This window comes from Ascidiella aspersa, chromosome 3, assembly GCF_963924565.1.
Source record: "Ascidiella aspersa chromosome 3, kaAscAspe10.2, whole genome shotgun sequence".
NCBI classification, from domain to species: Eukaryota; Metazoa; Chordata; class Ascidiacea; order Phlebobranchia; family Ascidiidae; genus Ascidiella; species Ascidiella aspersa.
Genome location: NC_139449.1, coordinates 3150651 through 3164797, shown reverse-complemented (window position 1 = coordinate 3164797; position 14147 = coordinate 3150651). Strand labels below are relative to the sequence as shown.

General features: G+C 36.6%; 1 protein-coding gene across 1 annotated transcript; it reads left to right on the top strand.

The window, feature by feature from the left end:
• The first annotated feature begins 2034 nt into the window (after positions 1-2034).
• Positions 2035-13129, top strand: LOC146158111 (intelectin-1b-like). The gene is made up of 9 exons (XM_083383793.1): positions 2035-2089; positions 4001-4129; positions 4736-4821; positions 7625-7796; positions 8264-8355; positions 9036-9195; positions 10213-10387; positions 11835-11911; positions 13050-13129. Exons 1-9 carry the CDS (start codon positions 2035-2037, stop codon positions 13127-13129), a joined length of 1026 nt encoding a protein of 341 aa, XP_083239919.1.
• The last annotated feature ends 1018 nt before the right edge of the window (positions 13130-14147 follow it).

Below are 14147 nucleotides of genomic sequence, written 5' to 3'. Positions count from 1 at the left end.
TGTTCGTTCCTGTAGCAAAAAATAAAGTTTGAAAGTTTGACTGGTCTATCATTTCAAGGCTTCCGCTTTAAAATTTAAGCTGACAAAACAAATATTGACGAAATCAGCATTACGCTCATAGAATTAGAGAAAACACTTGTATTGAAGATTAACCGGATCCACTAATGATTCGCTCAATTAACCGAAAAAAACGCACAACATTTTTGTGTTAGATGTACCGTATTTTACGGACCATAAGGCGCACCCGATTATAAGGCGCACTGTCAATAAATTGTTGTGATTAGATTTTTGTTCATACATAAGGCGCACGATCAATTTATCCAAATCGCCCGGGCGTCCGCAACACGCTGAGGCCTCCACAAAATAGCCGAGACTTCAGCCGCGTGGTAAACCGCTCGCTCTTTCTCCTACTCCTCCCACTTTTTCTCCGCGCTCCTCTTTTTCGTCTATCGGTACTGGTTTTAAGTGTAGACAATAAATTCTGTACTTAATCCATACATTAGGCGCACGATCAATTTATGACGAAGAAAATGGTTTAAATTGCGCCTTATGGTCCGTAAAAAACGGTAATAGAATATCAAAGCCCATACAGAAGTAAGTAGCATGTTGAACGTTTTAAATACCTTGTGGAATATTGATTAAAGTTAGTAACATTTTAAATAACTCGCTATTAATTTTCAACATTAGTTTTTGTGCAACTCTACTTGTCAATCAGTCGGCTGACCGATTCAGTGACTGATTGATGGCTTGCCTCCAAAATCGTGGCCACATTACGTCATCGCAAGTCTTGTTTTCTCTCGTTTTTCCTTTTGCAGAAAAACTCATCTGATTTTGGTAGCAATTCGCTGCATTTCCGCAGACACGAGAAAGTAACGGAAGATTTGGGTAATCAGTCTATACTTGCCACAAATCATAGGCAAGGAAGTATGCAGGCTATAGGTTATATTATATACCTGTGAACCTATTCTTACTTTGTTCATTAGGGAAAAAACAGTTAGTCATTATATTTAGGTAAATATATTAAAAATTGGCCTATACCATATAGGGCCAGTGTAGCCAACTTCTTCAGTGTAGTTTGTTTCCAAAGACTCGCGATCGACTGGGTTCAGTAAAAACACATATTAAACATTTTGAGGGTTAACTGCATTCCAAGCCAGCGATGGAGGTTAATTTCTTACGTCAAAGAACACTTTTTTATTTAGGCTTGTCGAAACAACAATTGGTCATTTCGATGTTCCGCTTGTGTGTGACAGCTACTGTAATGACGTTAACACATATTCGACGCCATCGACCAGGTGAAATGTAGCGATCGACGTGTTGGCTACCCCTGATATAGGGTAAAACTTTGAACGTTTCGAATAACTCTATTTATTTTTACCAGAAGATTTTTTAATGGTTAATATATGCATCCCGAATCCAGTAGGCAAACTGAAGGGGGTGGAATCTAAATTACTCGCTGTAATGAAATAGAAGCAATTTAATTGGGCCTGATGTTTTTGGTCCAAAAAGAATATATATGAAACTTAGTCTAAATACATTTAGGAAGGCGCCAAAGCTTTTTAACATTTATTCCATGTTTCTAGCAATACTTAAGCTTAGTTACAACTACTTCTATGGATATACTGTTGCTGCCAGGCATTATATCAATTTTAAAGAGGGTTCTTCTGACAAATATTCATTCTTTTGTGCAGTAGCGGCCATTAGAAGGCTGCAGCCGGTTATCGCGTTCTCACGTTATTCGCGCCTTGTTTCCTTTTTTCGCCTCGTTTTGCCACCTTGGTTTTTCTTCACTTTATATACCTTTCTGCAAGGTTACAAGTTAATTTGCCCTGAAGAAGATTGCCTGAATAGGTAATCGAAACGTCGGCACAGAATAAATATTTGTCAGAAGAACCCTCTTTAAAACTAAAAACTACTTCTATATTATAATAGCTTAAGCTTTTTTCATAAACCGTGTAGCTAGCCAATTTAGGTCTGTGTTTTCAAAGTTGTTCTGCTGGTGTAAACTTTTGTGTTTTTGTATGAGAAAAGATCATGTCGTCACATGTATATGACGACGTTCCGTCCGAAACTCCGAAGCGAAACCAAGGTGATATGGTAAAATTGTTGTCCGTCTAACTGCTTTTAGGACTCAACTGTTTTACTAGCCTACTGTTTAACCGACATTGCAAGTTTGTTTTCTTAAATCTTTAACAGAGAAATTGCAAAATCTCTGAAAAACTAAAATTTGTTTTTTTCAAAAACCGAGGTGAATGTGGAAAAATTTTCTTCCTAAAACGATAAAGATATTTTTTATCAAAGATTCCAGATGCATGAAAATTTCAGAGGTGACGTCACAAAGTTACGTCATAACGAAACGTCCAAAACAAGTGTAACCATAAGAAACACGGGTTTAGCGTTAGATGTCGTGCACAAGCGTGCATCTGGAATTTTGGTTTAAATACATTAAAGTAGATGTCTTGATGACCTGGCAAGAACCGGACATGACTTAGCAAAAAAAGTCCGGAACGTCATTTCGGCAGCAATTTATTTAACTGGACACTGTCCCGGCCTACGTTAATTAACCTTTATGGGGCAACTAGCCATTTTTTGTAAATTATCGATGTCAGTCACGATGTAAATTTCATGTTTTGGAGTAAATTTATACCGAAAGACGAGTTGTAAATGTTTTATGGCTTTCCAATTGTCCTTACACTCACGAACACGAGGAAATGAGAATCATGCTTTTCTGTCGACATTTTGTCATGCCGGAAGCCAAACGAATAATGCCCTATCATATTTAATAGGTTTTGGGCAGTAGCTTGTTTCGACCAGTATGCCATTGCTATGCTAACCAAGAAAACGCGTTTAAGATTGCTGTTTTGATAACACAACTAACTCCAGCACGAAGACTGAAATAGGCTACGAACAATATAAACGTAGGAATAAAACACAGTTCATATTAAAGACCAACATAGGGATCCTATACCCATTGTTCTAAACACATCTAAATCGCCATAAGTCCTAAACCCGTCGGAATAATTAAAATCACCATTTGGAATAAGACCAATACGACTCAAATTACATAGTCGAAATAAGGCAAAATCGGAAAAAAAGAACTTAACTTTGTCAAAACTAATTGGTGAAAATAAGGCCTATACAGTCATTTTACCTAACCCCAACCTTAACTTTTAGACTTACTCTTCTGATGGTGTACTAACGTTGGTCAAAAAGCACCTTCAGAAGGGCTAGACCACAGTTGTAAACACACATATGTGTTTCAGTACTCTCTTAATATCTTACCCTTAACCTAATTTCTAACCCTTCCCATTTCCCGTCCCTAACCCCGAAAAGGAGCAAACAATCTGGTGCCCACACAGCGGCATCCCAACGACGCCGTTAAAACTAGGACGTACAAACGTCGACAGCCCCTGATCAATGCTAAATTGAGGCCCCTAATCATCCTATACCCTACCCTCGGTTTAAAACATTATTTTATTTCGATAAACTTAGGGCTCATTCCTATAGGTTCAGATCGTGTTCTGACGATTTTAATATTTTTTATTTTTTGTCGTGGTATTTGCTGTGTACTATGTCGTAGTATTAAAACTATGGTATTATACATTATTCTGCTTTAAATTTGTCCCTACAAATTTTAGCAGTTTGGTTTTTAACGCGCACACCAAACAAAATGCTGAATTTAACATGATAAGTCACGTAGGCTTTTATGAAAAACATGCTATGTCTTAGGCATTTCATAAAAAAAATTGACATGCAAACATCATAGCAATGACAATGAAATAAGAGTCGTTTCCTATGAACGAAAAATGTTGGTTTTGGGCGCCTTTGTTCAAAATAAGCACAAGTCCCAAAAATAAGCACAATTCGGCAAACCTATAGTTAAACCTCATTCGAAATTTCAGTGTAGTTTGTGCACAGGATCATCCAAAATAAGCATTTCTTCCACGAAATTTAAAGGCACTTTTGTTCCAGTTAATACCATAATTTCACGCATTGCCAGCCGATTGGTTCGAAATTCTGTTTTTTGCTGCAGAAACACTAGTTTGGAGGTCAGTTGTTCTTATCTCGGCCATCCTTGCTTTTTGCTCCTTTATTCTTGGATGTGTGAACATCACAACTATTTCGAAGCGTTCTGCATCAAATGGTACGTTAAGTAGGCTACTATTATGTGTGATATACAAGATTTACCATGCTTATGTGTATAAATAAATAATATATTCCACCATTTATTTCTGCTTTTTTTCCTTTTTTTGCTTTCCATTTATTGTACGAGCGTTCAGTGTCATTCGCCCTGACGGAGGCGACTTGCATAGGTTACCTAAACGTTGGTTAATAATTACAATTACCAGAGGAGCTGTTTTTGATTTATATTACCATGCCTGGTAGCAACAGTTTCTATATAGTTCACCATTTCTGGTAATTGGAGTAATTCTTTTTAAAATTTACACAACGTTTAGAATATTTTCTCTGCTTATTTGATAAACGCCGGGTGATTTTAATGCACGAGAGACTAAATTATATCACAAATGCTCATTAGAGTCTGTACAACATTAAATTTCAAGCTCGTGTTATTTTTTAAATTGTCACGAAGATTAGAATGAACGAAGGCAGATGATTATTTTAATTCAAAACCTTTTTACTTAAAAAACATGTCTTCTCTTCTTATGCGGTCAACTTAATTCTTCAGACCAACAGATTTCTCCAAAATACATTTACATTGTTTTGATTTTCATAGAAATTCCAGTTTCCTGTGCGGACATTAAGGCCAAAACAAGTGGAGTTTATGTGATTCAGCCAGACAAGTCGCTTCCAAAGTTGCAAGTGAGTTACGATTCGGCGTAACTTATTTGAGTAAAAAAGCAAGCAAACTCTAAAACGAATACTTTTGGATAGAAAGCAAGTTTTTTAACCATATAAAAACGAATAAATTCTTAAGTGGGGGACAAAAAACTCACTCCGCTGGTTAGTGCAAAAAAAAGTTAAAATTATTGTCGGACTTTAAAAAGCACAACCGCGCACTTAGCTGTGGTACTGGACAAAATAAAATAAATGATTACTGCGTACAGGTTTTTTTTAAGGTTTGGTTTGGGTGACCGCTAAGTAGTTTTAAGAGACCGCAAGTGTTTCATTTAAATACCCAAAAATGGCCATATTTGCTTAAACGAATTATTTATTATTTTTTGGGAAACCGCTGGAGAAATTTGGGGGACCGTTTCGGAAAAAAACACCTTAAAAAAAAACACTGGCTGCGTATATGGCGTATAGCCGATACCTAAAACTATTTGCTAAACTTTCACAACAACATAACAGGACGAACAAATATCTTATTCTGAGTGGGAATGTCATAAAATATCAGATCAGAGCCGGTTCCCGATGCCAAGTGGTAGTATGGGTGCTGATCTGACACCAAATTAATGTAAGAATCTGAGCCATGATTTTCCATTCAACGCAGCAATTGTTAACTTTCTGGCTAGCGATAGCCGATGGCCGATTCCATATCGAATTTATTTATGCATTTCAGGTATAGTTTACGATATAAAAAGTTATATACATATATTTCGTAGTACGATGGGGGTCACAACCTTACAAATTCCAGCAGGCGCAGACGGCCACCCGCAGAAACGTGACTGGTAATTAGCCAATCGTGATTAACTTTAAAACTGCCGTTTATGCTCATATCTGTGCTTTGCAGCCATTTGCGCGGCATTATGGGCGGAAATTCCACTTCCATATTTTGCTTGGAAACGAAACACCGTCGTTATCGTTTTATTAAGGTTTCAATTCGTTTGAACAAATTTTCTCTGAAGTAAATTACAAAAAGTGACACTGATCTGAAACGAACACAAATAGTTTGTATAAGTTAACGGAGTATTTCTCAGTGAATTGACTGGATTTTAGGTTAGGCCAGTGGTTCTTAAACTTTTTTTAAGATATTACGCAACGGTCTCCCAGAATTTTTTTTTAATTGCTCGCGGTCCCTTAAAAATATGTCAAAAAAAGCAACACCACATAACACGTTGTTTTTAATGGTATCAATGGGACGGGTCCACTTGCTTCGTTGCTACAACTCGGCCTGACGAATCGCTTTATTTGAGTGAAGCAATCACGAACAGTTTTAAAACCGTGACCGAACAGCCCACAGTGGCAGCAAAGGAAGCTGTAAAAACGTAACTCTCATTAGCACAATGGAATACTGTGACGTCACAATGCTCATTCCAACGTAAAGCGTTCAATAACGTGAATGAGCATCTAATCAGCTTGGTTTAGAAAAGTAAGTTGCCTTAAAATCTTATTGCACAAAAATTGTTGTTCTTCAGAGGCGTCCTGTTGATTTTTATCAGCTGCTTCGCGGTCCCAGAAAATTTTCTCGCGGGCCCCCGTTTTGAGAACCACCAGGCAGTCCCAGTTTAAATACCCCGACTTGTAACTAATTTTAAAATGACATTAGCCATAACTTTAATCATTTTCAAGTTGCTTGGTCTTCACTTAAGTAATTTTAAATCTTCAAAATTGGTCTTACGTCGTTTAGATCATTTTAAAACAGTCTGACCTAAACTAAAGCGTTTGAAAAATGACTTGATTTGTTTAGGTTATACAACTAAAGATTTCAAAATAAATGACTTTAAACTTAATTTGTTTTAAAATTACCTTACCTCAACATCACATTGAGTCATCTTTGAATGGTCAGACCTGAAATTAAATCATTTGAAAAGAACTTTAATCAAAAAGGTCATTTTGAAATATTTTAAGTTCGGTTTCAAAATGACTATAGACTTGGGCTAGTTTGGCGTCGAAGGAAAGGCACTAAGATCCAAGCGAGCGTAGACTTTTGTTGTTAAACTACTGTTTTTTTCACCCAAGTGTTACATGTTATTAAGAACATATTGTACTGGCTCCATAAATAATTGGGCTTGGACCTAAAGTCAATTCCTTTCGGGACTCACAAGAGTTACTTACGGGCTCACTATAGACTGCAGTGGTTCTCAACCGCCGGTCCGCCAAATATATTACAATTTTATATCTTAGTTGCAAAATGCAAGATGTTAAAAGTTGTTGATCAAATGTAGAACTTCGCCAGTTCCGTAATTTGCTGCATTGTGACGCAACATAGAGTTAATGGTCTATTTTGGACTTTATTGTTCGTCACAATGGTGCAAGTGTTATAGTAAGCTACAACTCGTTTTTTTTTAAGTCTTAAGCTTTAAAACCAGTTGTTAGGTGAAAAACTTCTATGAACCACGTAAAACACGTATGATATCAAAAAGACTCATCTGTTAAATGGTTCAAAACTGGTCGTCATTTATCAACTAATGCAATTCTAAGCACCTTCGTATATTGTGGTTGGCTCGAGAGTTAGTCAAGTAACCTTGAGTTATTGGAGTCAAAAAGAGAGCATCAATTAGAACGCCTTTCTAGAAAATAAACAATATAAGATCAAATAACTAAACCGAGCCCCATACTATCGCCCCTCGCATACCTACGACGTCCCCTCCATGTTTTTAATTCACAAGAATGAACTAAGTCACTTGAAAATAAACACACTGAAACTAGGCGCGCGCATGTTCACGTGATCTATTACCCCTCGCATACCTAATACGTCATCTCCATGTGCCTGACGTCACAGACCTACTGCGACATGACGTCATCGGGAGGGGGTTGGACGCTGGTGGCTTCGATCCACGAGAACAACATCGACGGCAAGTGTTCATTCGGCGACAAGTGGTCCAGTGAGCAGGGGGAATTCCCTAGTCGGCTGAGTTCATTCAGAAATAAAAAGAATCGCTTTTTCTACAATGGTAAGTGTTTAAGCAAGGCTGCAACAAATTACTTGTTGAGTTCGCTAATGTTGTCTCGCATTATACGCACCTAACATATCCAATCCAATTCAAGTGGGCTTACAGTTTTTAAAGGCAAAATTCGAAAGCATTTCTAATAAGCAAAATTAATACATGGGATGACACTTAAATAACACTGGTTACGTTAAACAAACATGGGGTTACAAAAAAGACTTTTAAGTGCTTGACAAGTAACATCAAACACAATGTGTTGGTTAAAATCATTGACAATATTTTCTTAAGTAGTTTGAAATACTCGAGTCAGTTATTTTTTTTCTCAATGCTATGAACGCATCAGTTTATTTAGAAAGGGATATATTGCCTTTATTATTGCGCAGCATTTAAAAAGGTAAAAATCTTAAAATTTTTTTTCACATTTTCCAGGTTTAAAGAGTCCTTAAAATTATTTCTGTTTTATGGTTATTCAGGAACAAAAAACTGGGAAAATCTAAATGTTTTTGGCGAAATCTTCGATCTTACAAATGATGATTACAAAAATACTGCCTATTATTCGACAAAGGTAAGTTTAGGTTAAACACAGTTCAGCATGTACTCTAGGCTACTACAGTTTGCCACAGAGTCCAAGCTATACGTCATGCATCAAATGAGGTAATCATAGATTAAAGCAACAATTTTTAATTAATTGTTTAATTTGTTTTAGTCAATGTCAGGGCTAAAAGATCAGATAACTGCAACGATTGACGTAGGAAATATAAACAACGATTTAATAAAAACTGCGGTTATTTTTATGATTGAAGGGGATCTACAGTAACCATATCATTATTCAATGCGAAATACACACACAAATCTATGTTAACAACTGTGAACTATAGCCCTTCTGAAACTGCTTTTCGAGCAACGATTGCGGCTTACGCATCATTAGTACACCTAAAAGCCATCGCAGACTCAAAATCTGTCGATCAATGATACAAGCAGAGCAGGCTAGAAAAGCAACTAGCCTGCAGTGAGGTTCGAACTCACGACCTCTGACCATAGCGATACCGTCTCTCTACCGACTGAGCTACACGGGCTCAGAAAGGAGCGAGTCGAGAAATAACCATGAAGCCATTGCCTGCTGAATTCTGTTCAAACAAACAACTTCATACTGAAGGGGATCTGTGGTATCGTGTCTAGTCAAAGAAACTGTCGTTTTTTATAGTTACACTCTCTTTTACACATCTTCAAAATATGTTTTTTTAGGCGTCCAACGTTCTGATATGGCACGTGCCAAACAACACACCGATCAACGATCTGGAAAGCCGCGCGTTTCTCAAATATCACACCACCAACAACTTTCTCGCAAAGTACGGATGGAACCTGCAAACCTTGTTCGCCAAACATGCGCAAGTTAAACACGCAGGTGAAATTAAAGCGTTGTAAATAAAAAAGGGCTAATGCACTACGCACTCATACCTAGGTTTTTGCAGTAAGGCAACCACAACAGCCGAACGTAGTTTTTGTGCTGCCACCTAGTGACAAATATACTACTAAGTCGAAGCGAGGTCACCCGATTAAAGTGCACTTAAACCAAGTCTTTGAACTGCATAAAACCTTAAATTTTGGGTGTTTAATCGCAACTAGGTATGTTTGATGGTATCGGTGCAGATCCGATGCCAAATTAATATAGGTGTTTTATCCGTGCAAATGCAGCGGTTTCTACTCTAAAAGCGAATTTATCAAGAACAGTTAATTAACAGCAGAATTGAATTACCTCTAAAAGCGTGGAAAAATTACCTTTAAACATTTTGATTTTTTTTTTTTTTTTTTTTTTTTTGTGGAAAAATTTTTTTTAAGTAGAAAAATGACGTCATTAGGTATCGGATCGGATCGCGATACTTTTGTCCAAAATATCGGGAATCGGTATCGGAATAAAAAGTATGGGACATCCCGAGTTGCAATGAACAACGGTGACTTCAAAATGCACCGATGGTCAAGCCATCAAACTACAAACTAACAAATAAACATTTTCACCATTCATTTTTTAACCTTTTCGTGATTATTTCAACACATTACAATTATCGTAATAAGAATATCAAAGCCCATAAAGAAGTAGGTATCATTTTGAAAAAAAATGAATAAAGAGTTATTCGAAACGTTCAAAAAAAGCAAGATGATACCTACTTCTGTATGGGCTTTGATATTCCTATTGCGTCTCACTACAACCTCCAACCATTATGCTACAAAATTATAATCATGACATTACATTCAAGACAAGCTTCGGGATAATTACAAAATACAAAAAGCGAATTAAAGTTTACATTTGCTTGGCAAATTTACTTCCCGAGGGATATTGGAAATATATTTTAAAATTCGTAATTTTTACCTCATATCAAATGACAACGTATACTCTCGAATGATATGCGTGATAAATTTACAGGTTCACACCGCTACTACAAGCTCATTTCGCCCCCTGTGCAATATGTCGTCGGCAACAACAGCTTTGTGCTTTCCCGCTTACCCGAGAGTGAACGGAATAACGTGGAACCGGGATATCTCCAGTTTCGAGCATTTGACACCAAAGGCTTTGCCAATGCACTGTGCCCTGCTGTCAAGTAACACTATAGTTTTTTTTTCCTTGTTTAAGGGGTTAAACCAGAGGTGTCCAACTCAAACATGCCGACGTGCCAACTTTTATCTTATAACTTCTTCCCATGCCAAAGTTTAGCAACTATTTTTTTTCTAATAATTAGAGCGCTTTTATACAAAAAATAAAAACAGTATGTAGTGTTATAATATCAGAAGTAATTGTTTGTTGTCGTAATTGCTGTGATTGTTTTGTATTGTGAATAAACAATGACAATTGGCTGTATAACAAATTTAGCTTTTTTGACAACCGGCTGTATTTCTTGAAGGCTGGCGTGCCATTTTTTATTAGGTCGCGTGCCACATTTGGCTCACGTGCCTCCTGTTGGACACGTCTGGGTTAAACATATCGGGAAAGTCGTTTTGTGTTCTGTTGTCAAGTAACACTATAGTTTGCATTTTCCTATTTAAGGTGTTAACAATATCAGGAAAGTCGTTTTGTGTTCTGTTGTCAAGTAACACTGTAGTTTGCATTTTCCTATTTAAGGTGTTAACAATATCAGGAAAGTCGTTTTGTGTTCTGTTGTCAAGTAACACTGTAGTTTGCATTTTCCTATTTAAGGTGTTAACAATATCAGGAAAGTCGTTTTCCAGAACATTTTTAACCCTAGAGCATGATGGTTGGAGAATATGAAAGCCCATACAAAGTAGGTAGCATTTTGAAGGTTTCGAATAACTCTTTATTCATTATGCTGAATATGACCGTGTTAAAAGTAAATAAAGAGTTTTCTGAAACGTTCAAAATGCAACCTACTTCCGTATGGGTTTTGATATTCTCACTACGTCTTACTCCAACCTACAACCATGATGCTCCATGGTTGAAATAATTTTCTTGGAGAAAAGATCTTGACCAGTTTGAATTGGCTTGCCTTTCTGGGTTATTTTCGTTAAGTTTTTAATTTAACCTTCTCAAACTCTTGTTAGTTTATTAGGTTTTTGAAAGTTAATTCAACGCTTGAAAATCGACAAAACCTAATTGAATAGAAACTTTATCCTTTTAGTACTTAAGCAATGTGCACAAAACTTTTCCTGTTTTTTGTATGCACCTGTATTTTAGTTTTTGCAGGGCGGGTTGCCTTGTGTTTTAAAATAATTGCAATTACCTGAGCTCATATTAATGCTGTATACTTCAGAGTGAATATTTATGGTTGCGATTGGTAAGTGTGTATCTCTCCCGACAATAAAACAATTGCCAAACTGGACGTTTTGAAGCATTTTTTCACGTTTAAAAATGACATTCATACCAAAATACTGATAGCTAAACAAAAAAATAATGACTGCTTTTTCCAAAAGTTGTTTATTGCAACTTACTTCATTCCTTTTTATTTGTCGCGTGCAAAGGGAGTAATAAAAACTGCTGCTTGTCTGTAGTTGTCTAAAAAATTTGATATATAAGCAAAACTTGTTATTTTGTAGGATGACAAAGGGCGACCCCACGCGGATATGTGTCGGAAGCGGCAGGTCACGTGAGAGCGTTTGTGGTGATTTTGCAGGTTTGTTAACATAGTGTGTTGTCAAGGCTTTTTAGATCTAAGGTATTATGAATGTGTAACTTAATTAAATAACAGTGTTGTAATGTGCACTTAAATCACTGTTTTCAAATGACTTGACTTGGCCTAAGTATTTCGGACAAATGACTTGGGTTTAATGCGGTGTTTTCATTAAGCAAAAATCAAATTGACTATATGTATAGGGCAGTGTTTTTCAGCCAGGGCTGCGGAGTCGGTTAAAAACAACCCGAGTCTGACTCCGGTCAAATGTAATATTTCGTCGAGTCCCGAGTCCAGCTCTGACTCTACAGCCTGTATTTCACTCATTTACGCAACTAAATAAAGGTGGATTTTCTGCAATATATTGGTGTCATAATTGACCCACCCGCATTACATGGTTGAAAAATATTTCACCATTTGCTATTACACTTTGACAACTTAAATTTTGCCGCCTTAACAGTTTTAAAATTTGATACTGCGCATGCGCACGTCAGACTCGGGACTCGAGTAGTTTTACGCGGTCTTACTCGAGTCCCGAGTCCGACTCCGGCAAAACAAACCGACTCCGTCGAGTCCCGAGTTGACTTAAATTTTGTCAAAAATACACGTTGGGTCAAAATTTGTTAAAATTATTTGAAGTCAGAATCGAATGAAAAGGCACGTAATTCGCTTACAAAATTAAAAAAAAAACTTTAGTCAGCTTTTTGAAACTATCGTTCAATCTTTTTATAAATTCGTCGTTCAATTTTTATCAACATAAAAAGTTTTGATTTCTATTCATCGACATTTGAACTGTATTATATCTTTATAAGAACAATATACAGTATACATGAGCTAAATTAACCACCAAGGCTTCTTTGATTTGGACAAATGTATTGAACAGTATTTGCTGTCATTTTTCGCTTGTGGTTTGCAATTATCCCATTTCCTATTTCGATAACTTGGACTTTGTCAATTTCTGCAACTATTATTTCGCTGCATTTCAACCGTTTATACCACATTTTTCTAATTTGGCATTTTTATAGTTGTTTGTCTTTTTGAAATGACATCCACACAATTTTGGGTCGCTACCCATAAGTTGAGAAACATTGCCTCTAAAAGCTTGAAAAATATTTAAAAATAACAAACGACTTTTTTTAAGGTTGGGGAGGTAATTCTGACGGAAAATCAAGACGCCTTGAACAGGACATTCAATCAAGTCTTCTCATTTTTACAAAGTGAAGCCCACCCAGAGGCGTAGCTAGCCAAATTTTTTTAGGGTGGAATAAATTTTGAACTTCTAGTAAGACTGCAATTGTAGGCATGACTTAAAAAATTGAGACCAATGTTGCTTGTTTAGCTATTGCCATTGTTTTAACTGCCGTATTGCACACAAATAAATATGCTAGCAAACCGTTTTGAGCAGCAACTGGAGTGTTAACGCAATACTCAAAAAACACTTAAAAGAGTAAAAGGCGACTGAAAAGTAGTAAAACTACATTATGTATAGCAAACATATTATTAACTACATCGTTTATGACGTAACAGTGCATGACAATTGAAGGTGTGGCATGCCTGTGATCGACTGTTGTTGTACTGCTCATAAAAGCTACAAAACAAGTTATTAAGAGTACGATGTTTATATTTCCTTTGGCGGTAGGGACATGATCCCCGTTTCCCATGTCTACGCCTATGAGCCCAACCCTGGTACTAAGTACATTTATATTTCCTATACAAGGTCACATACCGCGCTGTATGTAATTCGAAAAAGTTCATACACAAGGTGGAAGTTTTATATTGGTTTGTAATAAATCTAACTGATAATTTCGGATTTTATAGTTAAAGTTATGTTTTATTTACAGTATCACATTTAAATTAGTCCATGATTCGACTAAACAAATTCTGCTTACGAATTTAAAATAAGAGACGTGGCTTAAGACAAACATTTTTAATCCTAACCGGACCTTTGACCTTGCTTACGTCACCCCGCCATTATTCTGTTGTTACACAACAAACGCGTCACTAGGTAAAGTAGCCTCGTGAAGTTTTAGGCAAACATCTGATATATACTTGCTGACTGTGAAAGCAGCCAAAGCAGTTGTTTTAGTTTTTCTGCTGACATTGTAAAAGAGAAACTTGACGAAAATCTTTAAGGTAGCGTGAAATATATTTACTTGACAGTGAGATTCAGACTACTGTTTTTCTCTGGTAAAACCGTTTTTTGGCCGGTAAACCTTAAAATATCACTTCTATTTATATA